General features: G+C 38.9%; 1 protein-coding gene across 3 annotated transcripts in view; it reads right to left on the bottom strand.

Annotated features, from left to right (window-relative positions):
• Positions 1–27,076, bottom strand: part of LOC143143995 (rap1 GTPase-activating protein 1) — a 263,449-nt gene that overhangs the window by 96,867 nt on the left and 139,506 nt on the right. For all 3 annotated transcript variants that reach the window (XM_076305913.1, XM_076305916.1, XM_076305914.1), the window contains 2 exons: positions 7,413–7,518; positions 3,519–3,611 (listed from right to left, as the gene is read on the bottom strand). In XM_076305913.1, the coding sequence (XP_076162028.1) occupies positions 3,519–3,611; positions 7,413–7,518 (199 nt within the window). The remainder of the gene's footprint in view (positions 1–3,518; positions 3,612–7,412; positions 7,519–27,076) is intronic.

The raw sequence follows: 27,076 nt of genomic DNA on the forward strand, positions 1-27,076 counted from the left end.
TGACCAAACGATTCGTCCTAAAGGTTTTTGCCACTCGCGCAGCGGATGATGACGTTCATTTATCTTCGAGTCATTCGCAGCGGACAGATTGAGATTCCGGTTGCACGTGTTTCGCACGAGGGATAAACGACATTGCAAATAGAAACCGAGTCCGAGAATTGACGAAATTCTTGAATAGACAATCTTTCGAACGAATGATAAACATTCGGTGTTGTTGCTTGTCCGTGAAAATTCCAATTGAAAATTTAATTATCTTTAGATCCATTAACTGTCACCTCAATTTTTCATATTTAACCCACTCGGTCTAAACTACGAGTTAGACTCGATAAAATGAATATAATCGTATTTAAACGATATCGATCGAATTATGTTCCACGTTGAATCAAAATTTATTTCGAATGATTCGAACAATCGTCGATTGAAAAATCTTTCCAAATAAATAATTGTACTAGGTTTTTGCTCTTTATCGATCGTTGGAATAAAGTTCTGCAAAACCTGATCTACGCAGCAACGATTTTTAATCCGAAATTCTGTTCGAGACTGTCCACGCCAGAGGTACCATCGTGCTTGTCTTTTAATCCTACGTTTCTTTTCTCACAATAACGTGTGTCTTGCGATGAAACTACCCTCCGACAGGGTTTAATTAACAAGGAAGAGGTTGGTTGTTCTCAGTGGGAGGATTATGCCTTTGGGGAGCCTGAGGCGCGAACAAAGTTGAAGGCTCGACCTGACATCTTCGAATATTATAGTTCAAATGAATAAATACAGAACGTAAATTTTGATTAAACTTTGTTACTCCTATAACAAGAAAAATGGGGAAAAGTTACGTTCGATGAAGCAAAAATACGCAAAAATTAATTTAATCTTTAGAACGATATTTTTTTTACTTTTCGAGGGAGAAAATTTGTTAATATTTACGTGATCTAAATATCGACGTGGCGTCGTTTTTTGATAAAAATGATCGATAAGTCTCGTTTTACATTGCCCTGGGCAATGCTGTTACTTAAACGTTTTCGTTTACACAAAACGTTCGTGCGAGTTAAAATAAAGCTTCCGAACGAAATAATAATTTTCTTTGTTGACTCGGAGGCCCTGGGGTATTTGGGAGGGCCCACCACCGGTTGCTCTGTGTATCGAGTAAACTTGATTCAAAAGAGAGTAATTGTTTGACCGTGGAGAGCAAAACTGTACGGAGAGATTACTCTTTATTTGTCAATCTCAACGTCTGGATTGCGTCTGAAGTTACGAGGGGGTCCTATTCGTTCAGGGGGTTACTCTTTAGACGCATACTGGATAGATACATCCCCGTCCAAAAGTATCGAGACACTTGTCGAAAATGTTTCGCAAGTGAAAATGTTATAAACTAATAATTGAACGACTCGAAGGGATATTGACATTTTACAACGACATGGAAACGGGTTATTATTACGCGTGGACCTAATGGAACGAAATATTAAAAGGTTACGAATATAAAACGATAATTTGAATTGAGGTTGTGTCGTTAACACCACTGTTTGGGATACAAAATACAACGTGATAAAGAAATATCGAACGATCCAGGTGATCCAATATTCCACGTTACTTGTATACGTGCATTATATGTGCACGTATGCAGTTGACAACTGCGTTCGAACAGGATTCGAATTTCACCAACTGAAATTCGATTTCACCGAAAGAAAATATTAGGATAACGTCCCAAAACGTCACGAGTTGAAAAGATACTTCGATGTGTGCATAGTGGTATCGTTCGTGCACCTTTCCGTGCATTTACACGTACTATGTTACGCTCTCAATCATGTTTATCATCGTCTTTATCGCGTTTATATATGTATATATAGCGGTTCTGGTACATACACGTGTAAACATGATTAAGAAGGTGCATTTAACACAATACGTGCATCTACGTTGAAAGATACAAGTAAGTACTGCTTTGCAGACTCAAACGTAACACGTCAATGAATTTCATAGTAGCTTTTTGGTAATATTTACATATGTTACGGGATCTTGAACAAATTGTACTGGCTTCGATCCTGCAATTTCTTACGTTCGACGTAAAATTATCCGGGAAGCACATTCATGTGACTATTTGTTTCGATGAAGACGTTTAAGACATTGTTCTTTTATCATGGGTGCTTGAAATTAATAATTAAGATTTTCAATCACTGAAATTGTGTAAAACTTTCATTGAATATCACAAATACATATTTACGTAATGGTCTTCGCGTCCATGGAAATTTGTAAAAATTAAAAATATATACCAAGACAATTGAAGGGAAATAGGAGATTCTATTATTGTTGTTAAAAAAAAAAGTACTGTCCGGGATAAAAATGAAAAATGAAGAGAAACGAGGGTTGACCAAGACAAAGACTTTAATTTTGAAGCCACGGGTGAAAACAAGAGCTGTCCAGGTGTCCTGCACGTTAGCAATTGGAAGCAGGGTTTTTACCTGAGTTTTATGGTTGACAGTAGTTAGTCTCCGTCGTGGGAATTTTTTCTTAGCTTTTCTTTTTTATTCGCAGCACCGAATGCTTCACCGTGTGACCTTCTAGTGTAATTCGAATAACGAAAACTCTACTTTATCTTCAGTTATTTTTACTTTCCACTAACTCCCTTGAGCTTTCAAATTAATGCTCAATTTACAGAGTATAAATATTTCTGAACATCGATCGACGATACTCCAAGAGGACCAAAATTGCGAGATCGAATATTGATATTTGTATACGTACATACTTTTCCACATAGTAAAAGCTTTAAAATAGTTGTAACACGTTGAAAAGAATATATTTATTTATTAAAAAAAAAAAAAAAAAACTATCGTTTGAAGTGCATTTTCAATTCTATTCTTGACCAAATTTCATATAACGTAATAGTTTCAAAATATTCATAATAATTGGTTCGCCCATTATATTTTCCACTTGGTACGTGTAAATAGAAAATATGCTCGAAAATTGTTCGAGATAACTCGTAACAGTGCATTTTGTTTCATGTCTACCAGTATCGACATAATAACAGTAATTTAGATCGAATGGTTTAAAATGTCTTTATATGAGTTTTTATGCTCGGAATAATTGTTTCCGAATATTGTCCATCTTTCCCATTATCAAAAAAAAAAGAAACATAACGCGTTGCTAGATTAGTTCGATTCGATCGTAACAACGATGGTTCGACCATCGTATCCATGTGTGGAAGTTTTTTAGTATCGTGAAACACGGTCGAACGTTCCACGCGAATTAAGCGACATCGAAACGAATTGACGCGAGTGTGGCGCAACGAGCAAATAAATTGTCGTTAATTTCGACGACGATTTTACGGAACGGTTGACCGACCGTGGCGGTAAATATTAAATATTATATACACCCGTTGGAACAGGGTGAGCGATATTCATCTGGAAGGCATACGGGTGCCGGTATCGCGTTAACTCTAATTCCCTCGCTGGTGACCCTTAAAACTTTCAGAAAGTATGGATTCCGCTGGAAAGAATGGAAGCGGAGTATCGGAAGAATGTGTTGTCCCTTACCTGAGAGAAGTATGGCGGCAGGACGCATCGTTGGTCATCGAGACGCGAACTCTGCACCCTCTCGAGTAATTCGAATAAATCTTGCGTGGTGCTCTGCAACATGAGAACACGGTATTGATTCGTGGCATCGCTCGAGACGAAATACATTTTCGGTGAATTGTACAGGAATGATCGAAACGCGCACCAAAACTACGTAAACTCGATCACTCGAGCGAAGAGACAACGAACGACGACTGGACGATCGTGTACGAGTTACGTGTTTTCTTTCGGAGCGCTTTTTCCGTTTTTTTTTTTTTAACACTGGAACTACCAAAAGGATTAATTCCGTCTATTTCGAACCTCTTAAAATCACTCGATTATCAACGGTCCTTCTCTACGCAATATTCGGTGTCAACGAAATAAAGAATTATATTCGTAAATTAATTTGCTCTTTTCCCTTCCAATTTCAAAGATACACCCCGGCTCGAAAGTCGCGAGACACCTACTAAAATGTCACAAAGACTTGAAAGAATAATGGAAATTCGCAATGGAAAGCAATCTTGTATTTTACACTATTAAAAAAAATATATGCAATAATTTTCATGGAATCTCACCGATATCGTTAATAATAATAATTGGATCTTTTTTCGTCTGTGTATCCACTGTGTGCAATAAATACCCACTTTCGCTAATTTTGATATCTTAACGATTGATTTGTTTATAACTTTTATTCTAGTACTAAAAAAAGAAATTTCTTTTTACGTGCATGTACTCGGGTCTTCGTTGAAAATTTTACTCTTTTCTGCACCAAGAGAACGTTACTTTATAAAAATTGCACATTGTGTATATACCAAGTCTTCCGTATGTTTCGATTTTCGTTGTTTTACATACTTTTTTGCATCGATCCACGTTATTCCGCGAGAATTGAGTTCGAGAGATTGCGCCAGATATTTTATCACATTAATATTCGCTTAATGCCTTGGCAACGCGTGCAGTATGCTCAGAATCGTTGTCTGGTCGATAGATTTAATCTTTTGGCATACATTTTCCTGCAAATGGCATTAATATCACGACATTTAAATACACATAACACTCTACAATCCCCTATATTCCACGAAAAGGTCCTACGGTATTAACAACCATTGTACCATAAATAAAGCCAAATTCGTTCGAATAGAAAATGACAAATAAAACCGATTTAGCAGTTTATCATTATTTACGATTGAACGGTAAAATTTTTCTTCGCTCGTATTACAATATTTCGTTCTATGAACCGAATTTAAATTTTTATTCAACGAGTAACGAATAAAAAATGGTCCATTTTTTGTTCGTCGATAAAAACTTCCATCCAGGTAAAAATGTTGCGTATCTCGAACAAGCACCGATCAAATAATACTTTCGAACAACCACGCATGAAACCATGCCCTGGGTCCAAACGGACCCGTAACTCGACTTCACATAAATTTGTATGATCACAATTTTTGAACAAAGATTCTATTATTTCATCGTACGCTTCTTCATTCCCGAGGAAATTTTTACCGACGATATAATTGAACGATGCGAGGGTCACTCTGGGTCAAAAAAGACCCAGACTTGGCACAACGAGGATTAATACAATTCAGGCGATATTCTTCATCGATACGACGTCCAACGTATATTTCGTCATCGGATTTCGACCGATTATATTAGGTGGATCGGAAAGTAATGTCGTTTCTGCGCATGTCACTATTTGATTGTCATTTGTCAGCTCATTGTGTACATTAAAGCCGTAGCAAAGACATTCTGAGGTTATAGTGACTTGTTTAGTTGTAAATAATTAAATTTAAAATTTATGTATTTGAATTTAATGTCGGGAAACGACATTACTTTCCGGTCCCCCTAATATAATATTATATTAGGTGGATCGGAAAGTAATGTCGTTTCTGCGCATGTCACTATTTGATTGTCATTTGTCAGCTCATTGTGTACATTAAAGCCGTAGCAAAGACGTTCTGAGGTTATAGTGACTTGTTTAGTTGTAAATAATTAAATTTAAAATTTATGTATTTGAATTTAATGTCGTTTCTGCGCATGTCACTATTTGATTGTCATTTGTCAGCTCATTGTGTACATTAAAGTCGTAGCAAAGACATTCTGAGGTTATAGTGACTTGTTTAGTTGTAAATAATTAAATTTAAAATTTATGTATTTGAATTTAATGTCGGGAAACGACATTACTTTGCGGTCCCCCTAATATAATATTATATTAGGTGGATCGGAAAGTAATGTCGTTTCTGCGCATGTCACTATTTGATTGTCATTTGTCAGCTCATTGTGTACATTAAAGTCGTAGCAAAGACATTCTGAGGTTATAGTGACTTGTTTAGTTGTAAATAATTAAATTTAAAATTTATGTATTTGAATTTAATGTCGGGAAACGACATTACTTTGCGGTCCCCCTAATATAATATTATATTAGGTGGATCGGAAAGTAATGTCGTTTCTGCGCATGTCACTATTTGATTGTCATTTGTCAGCTCATTGTGTACATTAAAGTCGTAGCAAAGACATTCTGAGGTTATAGTGACTTGTTTAGTTGTAAATAATTAAATTTAAAATTTATGTATTTGAATTTAATGTCGGGAAACGACATTACTTTGCGGTCCCCCTAATATTTTGATTTATCAGTGAAAATTACTTGAGGAATTGTTCTCGTGTCCAATTTAAGTGGTCTTTCGCAAAAGTAATTCCAGCGCATCGATTTTGTCTTCCAAGATGAAGAGCTTCTTTCCTGCAACTCGTCCATTTAAGCCAAATTCGTTTTATCGACATCGAACAGCCATGATGCTTACTTTTTAATCAGGATCCAACGATATTTCAGTATGAACGTCAACCGTGGTCTCGAATCTATTTGCGTTCGATACGTAGTGGATCTTTCGATCGGTTATAAAGTCCGTTTCTCGAGACCTTAATTTTTCAAGGAACGTCGTCGGTTCCATGTCATTTAATATGCTGCCGAGACACGGGGTACAACATTTTATCCGAACCGAAGTTTCGAACAACGAATAAAACAACTCACGATGCTTTATTTTTTCAGCAAAAATTACTGTTTTTTCCACGAGCTATTCTATTCGACCATTTTTGAGTAAATCTACGTTTGAATAAATTTAAATCTATGTGAAATTTTTCTGAGTAAACATTGTGTATTAAAAATGCAACGATGCACTGAGAAAGTGCAATTGCAACTTCTTATTAAATAACATGTTCTTTTCCAGATAAATTTAATTCAATTGACAGCAGATAATAAGTTTATATTTAGAGTCTTCTTACAACAAACATTTGCACGATAAAATTGAATCACTTTCGTATCGACCTATTGATGCACAAATTAAAAATTTTTGACAGAAAAATACTAACGAAGTACACCTAATACTGTATCGCCAATTCGCTGTATTATACTCATATCGTAATGATATTTGCACGATCAATAGTACTCCCAATTAACTCCTAATATTTGCTTCCTAATGCAAATAATAAATAATGTACCCGAAATAGAATACGCGGCTTTTGTATAATACATAAGTTTAGTTTAAAACGTTAAATTAATGATGTGATCGAATGATAATCAGAAATGACAATCTGTATTATAAATTATTCGCGTTTATCCGTTTTATATACGTATAACCTTGAATTTTATTACTTCAAATTCTACAACATTCAATTTCCAATTCGTGCATCCGTGGCATACAAGATCTCAAAATTTAAATTCGATTTGCATCTATGCACCTATAATTAAACAACATCTGCTCGAGATCAGATGTACTATTTATATTTGTTCTATATTTGTTCCTAACACTTGTCAATCCGCGAATTAGTTGCATTAAATTCGATTCAATAATTTTCCTTTCAATTGCAATTGTATCGTGAGCTACTTACTTTTATTTTTTCCGGATTAGCACCTTGAACATCTTGCCTCTCGTCTTCAACAGCGTTACGCCGGGATTCAGACTCGCAGTACACAGACTGTTCGAGTTGTTGTCTCCTATAAAAATTAGAAACATTCGTTAGACGAAGTCCTGGATAAATGCAATATCAAAAAGGATTCAATCGTACGTATTTTAATAGTCATTTATACGACGCTTTGTACAAAATTGATCAATACTTTTATACTCGAAATTATTTACTTGGAGTTTTCGACCTTTGTTTTCAAATCGATCTCGATACATCTCACAGCTAAGATACGTAACGCTTGGTCGTCATTATTATACAAATTGTATAAATATATTATGCTCGCATCGACTATTGTAAATTATTATTTTATTTGTTCGATTGTCGTAAACGAACGTTTAGAATTACAATAATGGTTCAGTAGAAATTAACAACGACAAACACTTTTATATTTTTTGAATTTACAATTTCTATCGATTGAAATTAAAAAAAAAAGTTGGCGTTAAAATTTCGCATCACTGGTCGATATCACTGTCGCATTTCGATACAAACTGTCCACAGTTCATCATAGTTAGCCTTCTGTGAACTTCTTTCGACCGAATTCTCCTCTATGTTTCGTGCGATATCAAGGAGCAGATGGTCCGGAACATCGAGTCGTTAGAGACCTTCCTCTAGGTTCAGGAAAAACTTTCGAAGATTGCCTAATTCAAGCATCCCCCCTACGAAGACTGGACTGTCTGAAACAAATGTGCATCTGGCAGCAGCTGCTGACTTTTTGGCCAGCGATCACGATTACATCTTGCCGTTTGGCTTCTCGCTACGTCTGCTTCGGACTAGGAGTATCTACACCATCGGTCATACACATGGCGAGCACGGTAAATTGTTTAATCTTTCTTTGAAATTTATTAAAATTCCATTCCTCAACGTTTACCAAATTTTAGTTCAAACCCGACCAATTGAAGAGAAATATCTTTCGAAGAGATTCATTTTAATTTAACGCAACCACAAATATAATAACAAGTGTAGCTCAACCAGCATCGTGTACTCGAAATAAACGTTTCAACTCATGAATCGAGTGCTCTTCGTGATACGTTGAATATGTTAATAATAGAGACAGACAATATATGTGGTTCACCCGGTACGTAGACCGAAGTTTAAATTCGAATATCTGATAGGTAAAAGAGAAACTTCGTTGGCTCGTAACGTGTCATTTTTTATGATATTCAAATGCGAGTAGTGTGGAAATCCAATAGATCTTTGAAAGCGTGACCCTCTGCGGAAATTTTTAACCGAGTTGATCAAAATGGAGATATCGGGTTACAAATATAAGTCATGGTGGAACTCGAGTCAACGTATTCTAAAAATTCAATATCGTTCAACGAACCGTACAAATTTTCGAATTATTTTACGAATTACAATACGAATGTAACCGATACAGTCGTGAATAAATATTCGTAATTCAATTTCTGAATAATACGAGACGCTTTCTTTTCGAAAAAAATAATTCGCCCCTGAAAGAGTCCGAAGTCGGTTTGCATCTCTTCGAACGACGAGGTCACGATAAGTGTATAATTTCTAAGCCTCCCCGAAGGATGCGCTTCATTTTTGTTTACCCTTTAACCTTCTCTCTTTTCTTTGATATTTTTCTGCGCGTACAAACTGCAGCGCGCAACCACGAAAGCACTTGTTCACGATTGACCACAAATTGCCAATTCAAATGGGGATTCGAGCTCGATATGTTATTCAAATTCCGCCTCGATGTTTCGATCTGGCTTTCAACTGATTCTATGTAGATTCCGGGAAGCCGATAGCACGGTTTAGATATGTAAAAGTAGAACTGAACTTTGGATTCTCCTCTTCTCAGACTTGCAAACTACCGAGACTCGATACTCGAAACTTTTCCACGACACATTCCCGACAAAGATGTTTTATTCCAGATAAAAACCATCTATCGTCGCTTAAGACTCTTCAAAATGTCCAAGTTTCTTCATTTCTTCGAAACACAGAAATCCTCCAAGGTTCTCCCCCCCTCCCCAAAAGTGTTCCAAACCGTATTCCATGACGCGACACTTTATCACTTTCGAGGACTCGGATATTGAAAATACTGGTAAAACACCAAATAAAAAACGAAGAGCGAAGAGCGACCAAACGAAAAGTCAAACATCGATGAAAGATTCGACGATGCGATGTCCGTGTCGCGTTTAAAATTTTCGAAAAGAAAATTCTACGTTTTACGACCAACTATGGATTTAAACTAATTTTCGAATTCTAATCCCCGACGCGAAATAACAAATTTTGCTCAGATTTGCACGAGTAACGTGGACCACGTCACGAACGTCGATTCACGTTCCAAGTAACGTGGATAAATAAACTGAAATATTTCAAATGGAATATTAAATACAAAAATTGACCGATTACTCTTTAAAAAAAAAAAAGAAGAAAGAAACTCGACGCAACAAATTTAATTCAATTTCTCTTCTCAATATAGAACTCGTAAGAAAATCGCACGAACCTCGTAAGATTACACGCATGCAGAACGTTGCGCGTACAAATTTTAAAGCGAAAACGACAAAATTCTTTCTTAATATATGCACGTTTTATCATCCCGGAATCTACGTCCTTGTCATAAATATGTATAAACATTTTTCGTCGTGTAACGCCAAAACGGTCCGTAAAAAGTGGTTAAATTTTTAATCGCAATAAGTCCAAGTCCAATATCGTGGATCGAGGTTAAGAAGATTCGAAATACGAATTCAACGCGTGTTAGGTCTTGCGTCAGTTCAAGTTTACTTTTAACTTTACCACTCGTGTCAGTTGGAACGCTTCAAATTGCTCGAGCAGATGGACTCGAAGTCTCCGCGAAAAGTCAGGATGTTTCAAGCGGTGTGCTGTAACGAACGGGCGCATGTCGGACAATTCCGATACGTTATTTTAAAACTTTTTAACAAAACGAAATTTCGGCTGGACCGGTTCGTTTCATCTCTGGTTTCGGTTAACGACGAAGCGATCTCATTTACGTACATTTTTAGCAAAACTCCCACCGAAACTGACGTGTTTTCTAACGGTTTCGCAGAACGGCGGGAAATAACGAGATTTTAATTTACCGTGTTTCTACCGAAAAAAATTCTGCGTCCGAATTTTATTTCTTCCGATTCCCCGCGTTTCGAACCGTAGTGTTTGAACTTTTATCGTGTTCTCTCATTTCGTTGAATCGTATACGATTTGTGCGCCCGTTCTACTCAGGGTTATTATCGATGCGATAAACTTATATAACGACGTAAGACGTAATGAATCGAGTTCGTTGCATTGTCTTGACAAGTGAAAGGGATGATCACCAGTAACGAGTGAAGTTGAAAATGGGGGGAATAAGTAACAAAGGTGTGTTATGCAAGTGGGGCAACTTCTTATCGGATTGGTTACCTCGATCGTTACACGAGTTTCGATAGTTGCGAGAATCGTCGAGCCAATTTGTTCGAAATTATCGAAATTCTATTAAACTGATTCGTTGGATAAGTATCTGCTCGACACTTTCGATCTCTTCGTGCGAGTTACTTCGAGAATTATATAACGTACGACAATATGTAATCTAAAAAATATAAAATAAAATCGTTCATTTTTTATTTCTAACACCATCTTTCAGATTACGAGTTACTTTTCCGTAATTTTATATCGTATACTTATTTAAGCTAAATATTTTGATAGGTTACGTAATTTTGAACCAAATTTTGATTCAACAAACATTTCATTTACATTTCGTGTTCGGTCAATTCGAAACGTGACTTCGTAACTTCCACGCTGGAAATAATAATAACTCCGGGATGGTCAATCGAAAGAAGTAAAATAAATTTTAAATCGCCTAGAAATGCGTGGGGTCGGTCGAGACTCCAGAGATCTTAGAGTTAACACACGAACGAACGTACACACGTTTTCAAACGATTCTATTCATACCACCGCGGATGCACGGAAAACGCAAGGCTTCCGATTGGTAGAACGAGATTGGAAACGTGAAATTAATACCAATCAGGAGTCGCAATGGGCTCGTCACGTGCATCTGCGCTAATGCGAACAGAATCGTTTTAACCGAATATGCGCTCTCCGTGAAGGGGGCAATAGCTTACGATAAATATATTATAGTCGTGAAATCGTGCTCGAGAGAATACAACAGAAATTTATTCGTTTCTCCGCGTACAAACTTGGTCGTCCAATGAGTACTTTCGGCCACGATCGCTCCGAAATATTAAATACGATCGATCCGGAGAAAAATGATCGACTTTTATTTGCAATTTAACAATCCGGAGAGATTAACTTCTGCGCTCTGCGTAACGTATAGTCGGAGCGAGAATTTGTCTTTACGCTTGTAAAACGAAATTTACGTATGGATCGAGGAATACAATTAATCGCATTATCGGTAACTCCAATATTCTCGATAATCATATTACATCTCAATTTCGTTAGATGTCTTCACTGACAAACGAGGGGATATATTAATCGGTCATTTTTCACTTTGTTTCGTAGCAATGGATATTGTAAGTCCTTTTATCGACATCTTGTTTATATGTATCGTATTTATCTCTTTTTGTATAATATAATGTATATATAGGGCTTTCACCTGTTTAAGAATAAACAATAACAACGTTGTTGTTGTTATTATTATTATTATTATTATTACTATTATTATTATTATATATATATAACGTTTTATTGTGTTCTATTAATGTTCCACCGAGTACGTCGATAAATGAAGACGAGAGATGGTCGACGGGACAATTAACGAGCTATTTGGCAATTGCTCACGAGATTTCGGAGAGATACAATATTCTATTCTTTGTTCGCTAATTTATGTATCCGATAATGTCGCGCCGTGATCGAAGTAACGCGCGTCGTGCGGTTACAATATCAATTTTCACGTTCCGCGAGTACCCGGTACAATGTCTCTCTGTATAATGCTCCGCTCCGAAAGAAATACAACCGTAGAGAGATCGAATAAACGCTTCGATCTTATCGTTCGCGGCGACTCTTCGTCACCTCGTGCGGCCAAACGGCTCGGGGGAAGGGGAAAAAAAATAACCGAGTCGTACACCCCAGATTCGTGCAACTCATCCAGTCGGTCGGTTATTCGATCACAATCGATCGATCGATCGATCGATCGATGCCCCCCACGAGATCCATCGTCAGTATTTCGTAACACCACCGCGAGAACCAAAGGAAGAACTGTCCTTTCAACCGCTGAGAAAGACGGCCGACTGACGCGACGGTAATTTAAACAATTGCTTTTCAAAGAAGCCAAGTATCGACGTGTCTCGTAATTAACTACCATTTTATCGTAATTTGAATCGCTATGGAAAGTATCCGGTACCAAATAATTCCATTGCCTGGAATGAAGTTTTCTTTTCTCGTTTAAATTATTCACATTCTACTTTTCTTCGCCCGACCATAAGTGAGACGTAGTAAATCCCTTTCGAGACTTGGGATTTGAATCGTTGTGGAAAGTACCCGGTACCAAATAATCCCATTGTCTGTAATTAGTTCTTTCCTCGTCTAAATTGTTCACATTTTATTTATATTCGCTCGACCCTAACTAAGACGAAGGAACCCTCAAAGTGTGACTTTTGAGACCTAAGTTGAGGTTCAATCGCATCATCTTATAGAATTCTTAATTCCGATGGCTAATTTAAACAAAAGAAAAGAAAAAGTAGTTTACAATATCTAACGTTCACACTTATAGAAGTACATTAATAATTCTTCCTAAAGAAGAAAACGGACGCTTTTTTTTTTACAGGCACTTTTTCAACGAAAATATTCGCACCGTTTTCACCCACAATACCGTAAACCGAAGAATCGTTCGCGGAACATTTCGAATTAATTCCCCGTCCTCTCTCCCGAGGATTCGTCGCGCGTTGAATTCAATCGTCGTTCTCTTTCTCGCAGAAGTTCGAATCGTCCTCACGGAAGTTCCTGGGTCGCGATTCCTGGTTTCGTTTTGGTTTCGACCAGTGTACGGGAAAGTGGGGTGGAAAAATTCGTGGTCGCGAGATTCGTGAAAAATGTCCAAGTTTCGTCCAACAGGGAAACCTGTGTTAGCGGTTAGATTTCCACGGAGGATCGACCGATTCGATAACAACGCGAGCGCGTAGCCGGCGATTGGTGGTTGCGAAAGAAGGTCGAACGAACGAGAAAGCGGACAACCAGCCGGTCTGCCTCGACAAGGCAAATCGGCGGGCTTCTAAAACGAACTGCAATCTTTCTGCGACTGGCATTTATCGTCGTATCTGTCGATAATCGCGCATTCCTCTTCGTCGAGCGCCATAAAGGACCGATGGCGCGGCCCGAGTCACGGGGTGTCGCTCCATAGCTGGTCCGATACTCGCAATCGGGACGGTTCCAGAAAAAACTACGGGAAAAGTAAACGCCCCGGTAGTTATTTCGCAGCGATAGGAATACCTTCTTGTGTCCTTTGTGGCGAACAAGGTGTTTCAACCGCGCTCGCTTCTTTCTTTTTCCTTTTTTTTAATTCGCGCTCGTCCTACGCTCGAATCTCCTTTGAACATTTAAACGAATCGCTGCGAAAGGTACGGTGAAGTCTCCGGGTGCGATCGGGGTTGCCGGAGCTGACATTTTTCCGAGACACGTTCACGCAACGTTCGTCGAAGCGTTTTCACGAGAGATCGGAACACGTTATCGATCCGGTGATCGATAACACCGGTGGTAGGTCGAATCCAAAACTTCACGCAAGTATCGATACCTATACGAATGTATCGATACGTAACTGATACTTCTACGAATGCATCGATGTATATCCGATACTTCAAAAAAATACCATAAAGTTCCTGTACGCCGTAACTCGGGGGGTCTTCGGAGAATGTGCTATTTAATGACGTGGCTGATTAAATGGATAGCGATTCGATAGCAACGTATTTAACTCGTAACCGGTACACCGAAAAAAGCTTACGTGCTTAATACACATACTTATATTCTTGGGTACAATTTTTAAATATAATAGATTATACCAACTATAATATCTCGTTATTAACTTCTTGTTGTTCGAAGGTAATTACACGATAAAAACCAAGGAAGCGTACATTTTTAAAAGCTAAATACGCGTGCTTCGTAAATGTTTCAGATTTTCTGAAATCTTTATAATAAAAGAACTCGGTACTATAATTCTTGAAACATCTACTGCTACGGTATGTAAATATATTCAACGATCAAGTGGATATCAATTACTAATGGAAACGATACTGAATCAATACTATCGATACCTTGAACCCCGTAACTTATAATCCGATATTGAACGGTATCAGGCACGTAGGTACCAAACTCCTACGAAACTGTCGCTATACATTTGATACTTTCACGAAAGTATCGATACATATTTGACACTTCCACGAAACTGTCAATACGGTTGATATTTCACGAAAATATCGCTATCCGTTTTAATGCTTCTTCGAAGGTGTCGTTAGGTTTATCCACGCACCGTGGGTGTTTGAACGAAAATATCGATGCGTTAAAACGTTGCGCAAGTTTCGATAATAGTTTCCCATTTTATACGTTTAGCTGCAATATTTATAGTTTCACGTGGAATAATTCTATATTTTGGTTGCAAAGATTTCGATCGTTGATGTAATTCTTGCGCAGCGATTGGATGCTGTTTCTTGATTTTGTATACATTTGAAATAGTATCGATGCACACTCGATATTACGCGATATCGATATCGATCGTGTTACAAAAGTATCGGTATCGAAAATATATACCGAGTATCTGAGATTTCAATATCGTTCGAAACCTTCTATCGTCGAATACTTTACTTAATGTCTGTAAGAAAACGATTGGAAACTATTTCAATATAATTGACTGGAATCGTTGTTATTTCAATATCTTCGTTCTCATCGATTCTGGCTAACACGTGTACGATTTTCGCTCGTCAATTCGAGTCTCAAGGACACGGAACAACACGAGTTCGGTACTTATTAACTAATCGTCCCTTCGTTTAATCTCGCGATCGTTGTTCGGCTATAGAAACAGCAGTTAATTGGAAATTGCGAGCACTCAAGGAGATTGGCACGGAATTATACAGAGAAGTGTCGATATCAATCTTGTCCCGCCAAAGTAAACTGCGATGTTTGCGAAACATCGATTCCTGGGACTGATTATCAATCTTCGGTAAAAAGAAAGTTGTCGTTGATACCGTTACCGAGAAATCTCCGAGAAAGATTTTTTTTCCATTCAACGAGGAGAAAATTGTGGTTCGACTGCGAAATCTTGTGGCTCGTATTGTAGCTCGAATGTGAGGTCTGAATGAAATTCGAACGTCGGAATAGAAAATTTCATCTATATCTTTTACCCTAACGCTGATAATCCGTATACTTTATCGTCGTGAGGTTTCCTTTGGATGAGAAGAAAACTGTCGTTAACGTCGGAATACTTCGATGAGGTCTGACAGACCTCGATCGATACACATTGGTCTATAACCGATACAAACATGGCGCCTAATGTGTTGGCTTTTGTCTACCATCCAAGTGACTCATTGTGCACTTGTCAACGCATCGTCGGTGTTTCGTAAAACGTTGTATCGTTTGTACATCGAAAAGTAAAGGGACACAGAGCACGTGATTTTCTTTTATCGAGGCAAGTACGGTTACTAAAATTTATACGTGTTTGAAATTACGATAAGGAGTATAGAATCGTGGTAACGTTTGTAAACATTCTACGACGCATTATTGAACGCTCTTCGGATGAATCTATTCGGTTAGGAACCTATCGAAATCAACTATGGCAACGTAATCTAAGAATGTATACGTAAGGTCACTGGGTACGTACACGTATCTCCACTTTACTTCACGCGACTCTACTCCGAATCCGGTAAATTTCCACGTATTTTGCTCCGATTATTTTGCACTCCTTTCTGGTAAGTCGAAAGCTAATACATATCGATCGAAAACTTGTTTCTACTTCGTCGTAGTATGACTGTGATTTCGTAACGAGAAAACTCTACCGGTAATCCAAACAGACATGCACAAGTGCAACGTCAATAGGCAAAGCCCGCGTTCCATCGGAAAATGATGTATAAAAAGACCGGTCGATGCAGCTGATACATTTTTCCGATTGTACTGTATTTACAAGATCTGTGCAATCATCGAGAAATTCCAACGTACAAAGAAAAGCAAGTAAAACGTTTAAAAAGAATTATTTTCGAGATCCACCAATCTCCACCGTTTCGAATACAAAAATTCTAATCGAACGAGCAATGATCTTCCACGTTTATCGACAGTGGGAAATATTTTGCGATCGATCCCGTAAAATCGTTGAATAACGAGCGCGATAACAGAAAGCCTCCGAACGACATTTAAAATCTCGTGTACCGTTATACGTACCGATACTTTCGCGACTCAATCGATACGGTATAATACCGAGCGGGGATCGTTAAAATTTTCAACCGGATCGCTGCAATGTCAACGCACCGCGAAATCTTCGAGCTCGCGTCGTCGCGAAATCGCTACGAATCGACTCGTCTCAACAGGAAACATTATTCACGTTCACCGTCGTGACGTCGATAATACCGACACGTTATCGCGGTTAAGGTGCACGTTTGTCGTTAATGAATATTACTCGAGAGAAGAAAGAAAAAAACGAAAGAAAAAAAATGTATCCGCCGCGTTTTCGAAAAGAAAAAAAAAGAAAAAACGAAGAAATTTACGCAACGTGTACAGAGGGGGACGTGTCCCGTTGTTGTACGCGATGATGACTTAATTTCTGAAATTATACCGATTGTAACCGGCTCTCGATACGTATCGTAATGTTCGGCTCTCGCTGTCGATGGAGAAGAGCCGTTGGCAATTAGTTTGGAATTACGATGCACGCTTACACGAGACGGATGAACAGCAATGATCGCGTTTTCGATGTAGCTCGTTCGACTCGTTGGGAGCGTCATCGATCAAAACGAACGACCATAATAACGGTCGTTAACCGGATAGTAAAACTAATCAGAATGCGACACGGGGTACAGTTACGCTCCGTACTCATCGATTTGGACCATACGCTACGCGGATCGCTGATATATCCGACTCAATTATCCGCGTATTGTGTACACCGGCCGATACCACCGGGGAATTTCTGTTTTCAGTAACAAGCGCGCCACGTTTCCGAAGAATTCCTACGAGCCGCCGCACGGTTGTGACAAGAGCCACGGAACACGGATAAGCACAGTCGCTGACCTAAATAGCAATGATTTTTGCGAATTTGACAGTATCGGGAACTTAGGCACGGCTGATTACGAACGATGAATTTCTCCGGGGTATATAACTAGAAATACGCCGCGAGCACGAGGAAAGAATTACCGCGGAACGTTTCGCGATGCTCTTTCATCGTGTACGCTATAGGGCACCAGATACGGGACGATAGAATTCCATTCGAACGATGGGAATATGCTAATAAAAACTACGCGCACCGATTTCTCAAACATCCTACAATTATTTCGGGCAATCGTTTTTTCGTTGCTTCGACGCGAGATTATAATTTAATTCCGATTGCAATTTTCCCTACGGTTTCATCTCACATCGATCTCTCCGCGGTACGTTTCGTTATTAGAGATGAGATTTGTATCTGTTTTTATACCACTCCGATCAGATACTGCACAGACTGTGTGTCTTTTAAATGTTTCTACAACGATTTGTCAATCGATATAATTTAATTCGGATTGTAATTTTACATACGGTTTTATTTCACACCGATTTCTCCGCGGAATGTTTCGTTATTAGGGGAGAGATTCGATTTGTATTTTTTTTTTTTTATATACATATTATTCCGATTAGGTATAGAGTGTCTTTCGAATGTTTTCACGACGTCAGAACCGTGTTTGGATTGTATTTTATCGAACAAGCAACGCGTCGAAAGTTGTTCATCTTTTATTCGTTATTCGAAACGTTGATCCGGAGAAGAGTAGACAGGTACCGTTTCGAACAACGCGTTACTTTCTCTCACGGTTATTTCCAAAAGTGATTTCGAAAATAATCATTCCGTTCGAAACAAGAAAGTAATCAAACATTGTTGAAATACTTTCGATAGAAGAATTCTGGAAACCTCTCTGCGTCTAAAACGAACACATTACGATTCAAAGGGAAGATATTATTTCAATTAGTATAACAAACACACTTCGTTTACGTGTGCATTTACATTCTGCATATTCATACGTGTTTATAATTTTAAATTCGCCGTTTAGAAACGATTTATATAAATCACAAATATACAGAACGGCCAACGGGTGTAGAGAATTTGTCGGTACACTCTACGGTTGAAAGTAATACGAAATCGTTACATACCTCGTTGGAAATTAACTTTTCATTCGCGAATTAAGAGTAAACTTTGATTCGAATAAAAATCGATTAGTATGCAACTCTGGTCCCAAAGCTACGTCAATTGGAAGTGTACCGTATACGGCGAAACGTAAACCGTGTTCTACAGTGTGTGCGCGCGTGTGTGTGTGTGTAATCGTACAAACAACTGTGCACGAACTAACAGTGAAAAAACTAAATACCTCGAAACCGATTAACTCACGGATCTACGATTGAGAGTTTGTTTCTTTTCGTTGGTTCTTACAAACCAGTTCGGTTTGCGTCTACGGTCCTGAAACGGCCAATAAGCGGTGCATTAACATAGCGTTACCTGTACTTCTTGAACACTGTGTGCAACACAAAAGGCTAGAGTAATTGATACATTTTGTACGCGCGAAGGTAATTTGTTAATTTCCAAATGGGTCGGAGTCTGAGCCTGACCGCTATCGTCCTGTCTATCGATAATCGCGCATTCCTTTTCGTCGGCTACCGTAAACAATCAGCGTGCCTGGATACCATGGTATTTCGTGGCATGTTACTACGATACGCGGTTGTAAATTAAATTACACTGGACTAAATACTGAATCTTATCTTGGACCGATCCTCGCGTCGGTTAAGGCGCGTTGTTCTGCATCGCGATGCACACTCATGCGTGAAGCTTGAGAATTTTTCTTTTTATTCCTCCAATCCCTTTTCTTTATTATATCCCAGAGTGACGGAAATATCATTGAAACGAGACCCGATAGAAACGACACCGTGGTGTTACACGTTGGGAAGTCTTCAAGTTTACGACGAATTCAACGATTCGCTTATCGCGAAACAAAATTCTATCCGAATAACGGACCGATATAAATGTACAACGATTTATTCGATTGGACGGTTAAATTTTTATCCGTTCGTTGTGAAATATTTCATTCTGTAATTTAAGTTCTAATTTTTGTTCGAGTTTTCGACGAGTTTGATCATTGGACAAAAGTTTATTCGAATAATGATAGACGGTTAAAAATGTACAGCGATTTCTTTGGTCGGACGGTTAATGTTTTATGCGTTCATTGTGAAATATTTCATTCTGTAATTTAAATTTAAATTTTTTCGACGAGTATTAAAAAAGTTATTTATTTTTTATCTCTTGTTCGAAATTTACACTCGGATAAAAATTTGGACCGTATTCGACCAACGGTGAAATCGTTTAAAGCGCTCCGAAGAGATCGAAACGGATGGAAATCTGTCGGAACAAGGAAGACTAAAGAGGATAAAGTAAAACCGACCATGAAACTTCGACAGTTTTTTCCTGGATAATTTTTCCTCCGCGTAATCTTGCGTCGTCGTGCGATAAAATGTCGTTTTTCTGATTAACGAGAGCAAGACGCGTTTGTCGAAGTTTCTCTTGCGTTCGTTGTGAACGTACACCCAAGCAGTAATGGTTTCTTTGCGTCTTAACAACTTCCAATGAACAATACCTTTCGATAATCTTATTATACACGCAACAATATTTTTCTCCCGTGCAGACTACTTTTAAGATCCTGGTCGAGGCTTTTCATCATCGCTCCCGGTGTCTATTACGGATAACATTTTCGTCCATAATCTATTGTTCGCCTAATGGAGCCTATTGTCCAAACGGAGTACACTTTGGCGAAGTATCCCTTTCCTCGTTAACAATTTGGAAGGAAACTAACAGTGCTCGAGCACAATGACGACACCAAAATAGAAACGCGCAGGACTGACCAGTGAAACAAAACACGAGACGCGAAAGTCATAAATTACAGAATGACAAAGTGGATTGAGAAAATGAATAAAAGCATACAGTGTTGGGGAAGACACGATTGTCGGTATTAAAAATGTCGTTCGTGGGATCGGAAGAAGGATTTCGAGGTTTGTCGGTGTGATTAATGATACTTTAATGTTCGCGAGATTGGCCCGAAAATTGGATCCTTCGAAGAAAGTTTCCATTAACGAAGAAAATTTCGTTAAAACGAGTAAAAAGCAATTCTTAGCTTCGTTATCAATCGTGCAAATTCGAATCGGTTAACAATGACATTGATTCCAATTTTGTTCAAATCGCCCAATACGTGCAACAGAAATTACAAAGGAAACCTATTTAAGATGCAACTCTGAAATCTCAATTTCTATCCTCGACGCTTCTGATAAGCGATTCTCTATCCTTTCGTAATCAACCGTGCAAATACAGACGATGTTTCCAAATTTTTTTCAAATTATCCAATAATTGCAACGAAAGTTACAGCAGCCGTATTCAAGACGAAAATCGATAGTTGGAACGCTGAGTTGCACGCGTCCACGAATCGGCATTGTTGGAATCGTTTTCAAAATCCTCCGTTCTGGTCTCCTCTCGGCTTTAATCTCGCCTAAACCAGAAAGAAAGAAGGGGATGCGCCTACGAGACACGACGAGCCCACGGAATAACGCTCGTTCCCATAGGAATCGGGTTTCTACGGGAGCTGCACGTGCAGCCATCTCGTGAAATAAAAGGACGGGTTCAATTAAACGAGTTAATTTAATAAGCGCTCGTGACGAAGCGGACGAACAGGCCTGACTGGACGCTTCGGAACGAGCAAAAAGAAAATTAACACACGCCAGGCCGAGCCTCCTAATAGATTTCTCATTTTCGAGCGCGTTCTGGTAACAATTGGAGCGGTACGAAACGCCGTAGCCAACGGTTCGCTATACGATTCTATAATATAAATCAATCGACGGCTCACGCGGTACAATTTTATCTCGTGAAAGTTATCGCACCGCCGTTTAAGTTTACTAAATATAAGCGACGAGTTTTTCGAGTTTACAGAACAATCACACATGCCCCGCGGCGGTTTCGAAGGTATGGAAACGACGCGCGAATTTCGAGCTCCAATTGAAAACCAAACGATTCGAATAATCCTGACCGTCGCACTGTACTCCAAACGGAATCGAAATTCTGGATTTTCCGCTAGGTTGTTTGTAGCGCTACGTGGACTTCAATACGCGACACGCAGCTGATTTTTTTTTTTTTTTTTTTTTTTTATTTCGAATACCAGGGATGGAATTGAAACTTTTGCACAATTACGCGGCGCGTGGTACGTTTTATATTTTTTACGTCTCGTGTCTTCTACAGAGATTAGGTCTAAGGGGATTGACAATTATTTTCGATTTGCAGTATTCTCGACGTTTGTTCGAATCGTGGAACAAAACGTACAATCGTTCCATACTTGGATGATACATTGTATTATAATATTCATCGTTAACGTTGTACAATTGTTGACAAATATCGATGTTTACTGGCTTTTAACGTTCTGGAGGAGCGTTGCAGAGTTCGAAATATCGGTCACCAGATTATTAACGTAAATTCGTGTTTGTTTACGAGAAAAGATTATTCGATTGTCGCTACCACAGCGAAGAATGCAATTACGTAATATTGAAATCGACGCAGGTAAAAACAGTTATTATTGCATTCTGTGGAAGAACTTAATATTGGGATAAATATCGAAGAATTCGTTATATATTGGATATCGATCAAGTTAAATTTAATACGCGTAAAAAGTGAATCGCAACTGCGGTTCGGTAAATTAATTCTAGATTGACACGCTGTAATTTAACATCATACCTCGACCCATTGGATTTTTCAAAATCGATCTATTTCTTCGGTCGGTCCAGCGCTTCGTGTTGAATTTTTCACAAGTTCCTCGAGGTTCCACAAATTCAATTTTCTCTACACAGAATTTTCGGTTTTGATATTTACGAAGTTACGAGTCCTCGAGATCCCCGAAGAATTCAATAACGAAAAATCCACCGTACCTTGGGAGACCCAGTGCGCGTGTCAAGGGTTAACACACACACACACACACACACACACACACACACACACACACACACACACACTGTTTCCATTCCGAAATATTAGGGATATGCAAAAGTTTCCATCGTTTTTGGACCAATTTTCTTTATCAACGATTTTAGAAACACGTGATATTTTTCAGTCAAAATAATTTCCGTAATTATCCACTACTTTACGCCATCTTTCTAAAAAATCCATAATTTCAAAAGTCAATCGAGTCATCGACGAACTTTCTGTCGTTTGCGGAGTAAAGAATTCGACACTTTCGGTTTTAACGATTACAATAGAATATTAAAATAAAAAAAAAAAAGGACAACATTAGTTTTTGGCCAGTTCGACCAGTCTTCACAATATTTCAAACACCATTCAGTTTCGAAGAGGACGTTTACGTTACATCCGTCTCCGTTTTCGGACAATGAAAACTTGTTTATTCAATCGGAAAGACTTTGACATCTGTCGTTTATCGCATAACTCAAGAAACAAAAGCGTATCGCAATATCGGGTCAGAAATAGCGCACAATCCCAGCTGTGTGCAAACGATGACAACTTTTGCGGCATGCCCTCGATATTTAGGGATCGGAAAGTTGTTGGTACGCGCAAAGTACGTTCTTTGAAATCATCGATTTTCTTTTCGAAAAAAAAAAAGAAAAGAAAACTCCCTACGCAATGTAATCTCCTCCTAAGGAATCACTCCGAAGCACACGATCCTTGAATAACGTATGCGGAAATTCCGCGTCGTCTTTAGAAATGGTCACGCGAGTCATACGCTCGTAAAACACATAAATCTAAGGACACGGATCTAAAGATGCAGGTAAGATGGGTAGGTTAGATTGCCATGGGAGGATCAATTGCACGAGCCGCGCGATCGCCAGGTCTCAATTCCTTTCGGATTTCTTCATTTCGAGATATCTCAAATAGATCGGGGACCTGTTGCTAATCTACGAGAACTCCGCGACCGTATTGTAGCTGGTTGTCGCACGATTTCGAATAGTCTAGGAATTTTCGAACATGTTCGCTGTTTAATTTATCTCCGCGGCGAAGGAAGACTCTTCGAAATCAACAGTGCCTCTACCCGGACGAACCTGTGCCGGTTGTTTCGAGAAAGTTTTACGAATCGTACGTATTATTTCTGTTCCGTTATTACGCGCTATTATTTCCTCTTCGAGGTTAACAATTTGAACATTTTTACCCCAAGGGAGATAGTACTTTCTACCTCGAGACGTAAACAAAGTAAACGCGAGTTTGACCGACGTCGACCTAATTCTGAACGCGTCGAGTGCCACGTCATGTACACGTGTGCGACACCACTGTTTCAGTTATCGCGACGTTACCACTCGAGACATTGAAACACAAATTTAGAAGTCCGATACACGCTTCGAGAGAGTGTCTTCGGTAGACATTTTTCGCCGAGATTGGTCAAAGAAAGGTAAATTTGTCATTTTTTTCGGTCGAATGTCCGCTCGAGAAAGTCCAACGCAATTTCTTACGAGTTCCCCGACGCTTTTACGGTCCGGATTAATACCGTCCGAGACCTTCGGATGTGACTCGTATTTATGGAAGAGTATTATATCGCTGCGCCAACATTGCAGATCTATCGATCATCAGGATGCAATGAAACTCACCGGTTAACGAGAGGATGCACCGATACCGATCAGTGTCAGGGTGTCCTCGGATCTCCAATGGAGCCAGCTACAGTACCGGTGAAACGTCGAAAGATTCTTCTCGGGAAGATAGCTTACATACGGAAATGTAGAAACTATTAAAAAATTCAACGTTCTACTTCTCCTAGTTACGGAACGGATCGATCGGAGATTACAAAGCTATTTCGAATTAATGTGTCAATTTAGAACACAGAGAAGGCTAGTGCCTTCTTTTTATCGGCAATCGCATTAGTGTCCCTTCTATCCAACGAATGATCAATTTCAACGTCGGTTGCCGATCTCTTCCCGGTACTTCTGCATTCCGTGCTCATTAGTTAGAAACTAGTCTCTCTGATGCAATTTTTTTTAAATTACTACCTTGCGATCTTATTTCCTACTCCGACACCACATTTAAACATTCTCTCCTTTCCATCGTCTCGGCCAATTCCCTTTGTATTCACCGTCCGACATTTCCCTCTTCCTCCGTTCTGTATTTCAATATTCGTTAACAGCGTCGATCTTCGCTACCGTCGCGTCGAATTTGCAAACAGTCGGAAAAGGATTCGTTTCGAAATGGAAATAAAGTAACTTTGGATACTTGTCTCAATTTCTAGACGAAATTCTCCTCGTCTCGTGGAAGATGTTATACAATTCACGGTGATGCGATGAACGTGCGTGTTCCGATTAGTAACGAAGCCGTGTCGAAAGGAAAGTGGATGATCGGTAAAACAAAGCAACAAGAGCAACCGAGTTTCGTGCAACAGTTACGTTATCACGGAAATCGACTCGTACATCGGACGTATTCAATATTTCGTTCCGGTTTCGTGCTTTTCGTTTAAAACGTGCGCGTATACGTGCGTGCGAGTGCACGAGATGAAAAGAGAAAGGACCAATGACGAGATTGACGTAGAGACAGATGCGTCCAGAAAGCACACCGTCCTCGCAATGTCACACATGAATATGTTAATGCATATCAGCCGTTGGTGCTCCGGCAGCGAGCTAGCTCGATGATGGATTACAAAAGCTTCCACGCGCTTTCTCTTTCTCCGTTCTTCTCATTTTTCACGATCCTTTTTCCCGACCCTTTCCCCCCGCGCGCTGTTTGTTGCTACGAGAACAACCACGATACGAGGACACGCCCGGTCTACATTGTTGGATCCGATTGCCGGATTTCGTGTGATCGATCGATCGATCGATCGTTGCGTCTCGAACGCCGTAATACAACCGACGCTCGAGTCCTTCACGATAAATGCACGATGACTTTATTACCTTCCACAGTGTATACACACCCCGCGACAAACACAAAAGACACTCGTTACCTTACCGTGGACAAAATTATTCAACGCTACTTGCCAAGTGCAATTGCGAAATACTTCGTTCTGTAATTTAAATTGTAATTTTTATTCCAGTTTTGAACATCAGAGATTGGAATTTAAAAATTACAAATTTGGTATTTAGTCGTCGCGAGCAATGTTTTATTCGAACGATAATATTATAGATCGGTAATAATGTACGGCGATTTCTACGATTTAATTTTCTCTTTCATTTATTGCGAAATATCTCATTCTGTAATTTAAATTTAGTTAGCAGGAGCAATATTTTATTCGAAAGATAATAGAGTAATAAAAATGTGCAGCGATTTCTTAGTTCGAACGGTTCAATTGTTATGTACGATGATTCGTTATCATCTACGACGGGTTACACGCCGCGACAATTTGAAAAGACACTCGTGACTTTACTGTGGAAAAATTATTCAACGTAATTTGGTAAGTGTGTTTTTAAGCAAACAGAATACGTTTCTTGGTACCTGGTCTCGAGGTACGTTCGTGTATCCTCTTCGTTGGCGAAATAAAATTGGTAGGGTAATTAAAATTTCACGAATAATTAACAAACACGGTAGTACAGTGACTGACGGAACATTTTTTAACAAAATTTCGGTAACCAGCTTTCGAGCAGAAAGAATATATTATACATTTTTCGGACCGTCTGGTTTCGACGAGTCTTTATTATTGAAACGCTTCCGACCGTACGTTTGCGTGTCCTTTTCGGCGAGGTAAGAATAATAAATGATTAAAAATCTATGACTAATTAATGAGCAGAGTACAGCGAGAATAGTGTACTTACGAGGAACGTTGTTGTTTAGAAAGGCGAGAAAGCTTTTTTTGCGCTATCAGAAAGGAAATATAATATTTAATGCGCTCAAAAAATAATAAATAATAACGTAGCGGTTGCTCGTTGTACACTAGTAACGGTTTGTACGCTTTTTATATAATTTCCTGACTCTCTTTTCGATATAACTTTCCAACTCTTCGATTCTCTTTCTTCACGATACAAACAATATTTATCTTTCAGATTGTCAACGACTGTAACGTCACTAATGCTTCACTTCTTTTCGCGTATCGTTTCATAGAAACTGAAATTCCTTAAGGGGAAATAACAGTAGAATTTAAAAATTATTTGATAAAAATCATCCCGCACGTTTGTTAACAATATCATCGATTATGCCCTCTTGACGTAAAAATATTTGACAAAAATTCGTATAACTGCAGCCTTCTCGATTCTTTCGTTGAAAATGGTAAACGGTGACATCGTACGCGAATAGATAAGAAATTCTCGTCTAAAGTTTTCCATACTTCCGTACTGAATGTCTTGGGGGGGTATGGTCAAGGAGAGTATTTTACGTACGTCGATATTTAACATCCACGCGCGCTTTGATGTTAGAGTAGTTACAGTATCAATTAAAAGGACACGGAGAGCAGACGCTCGCTATGCTTCGCGCGACCGTGAAATTATTAGCGAGTTTGGACTTTGTGTAATAGGAGCGAATCGAGAGTAGAAAGTTTGATCACAAAGCGAAA

The sequence above is a fragment of the Ptiloglossa arizonensis genome, chromosome 3 (genome assembly GCF_051014685.1).
Source record: "Ptiloglossa arizonensis isolate GNS036 chromosome 3, iyPtiAriz1_principal, whole genome shotgun sequence".
Taxonomy (NCBI): Eukaryota; Metazoa; Arthropoda; class Insecta; order Hymenoptera; family Colletidae; genus Ptiloglossa; species Ptiloglossa arizonensis.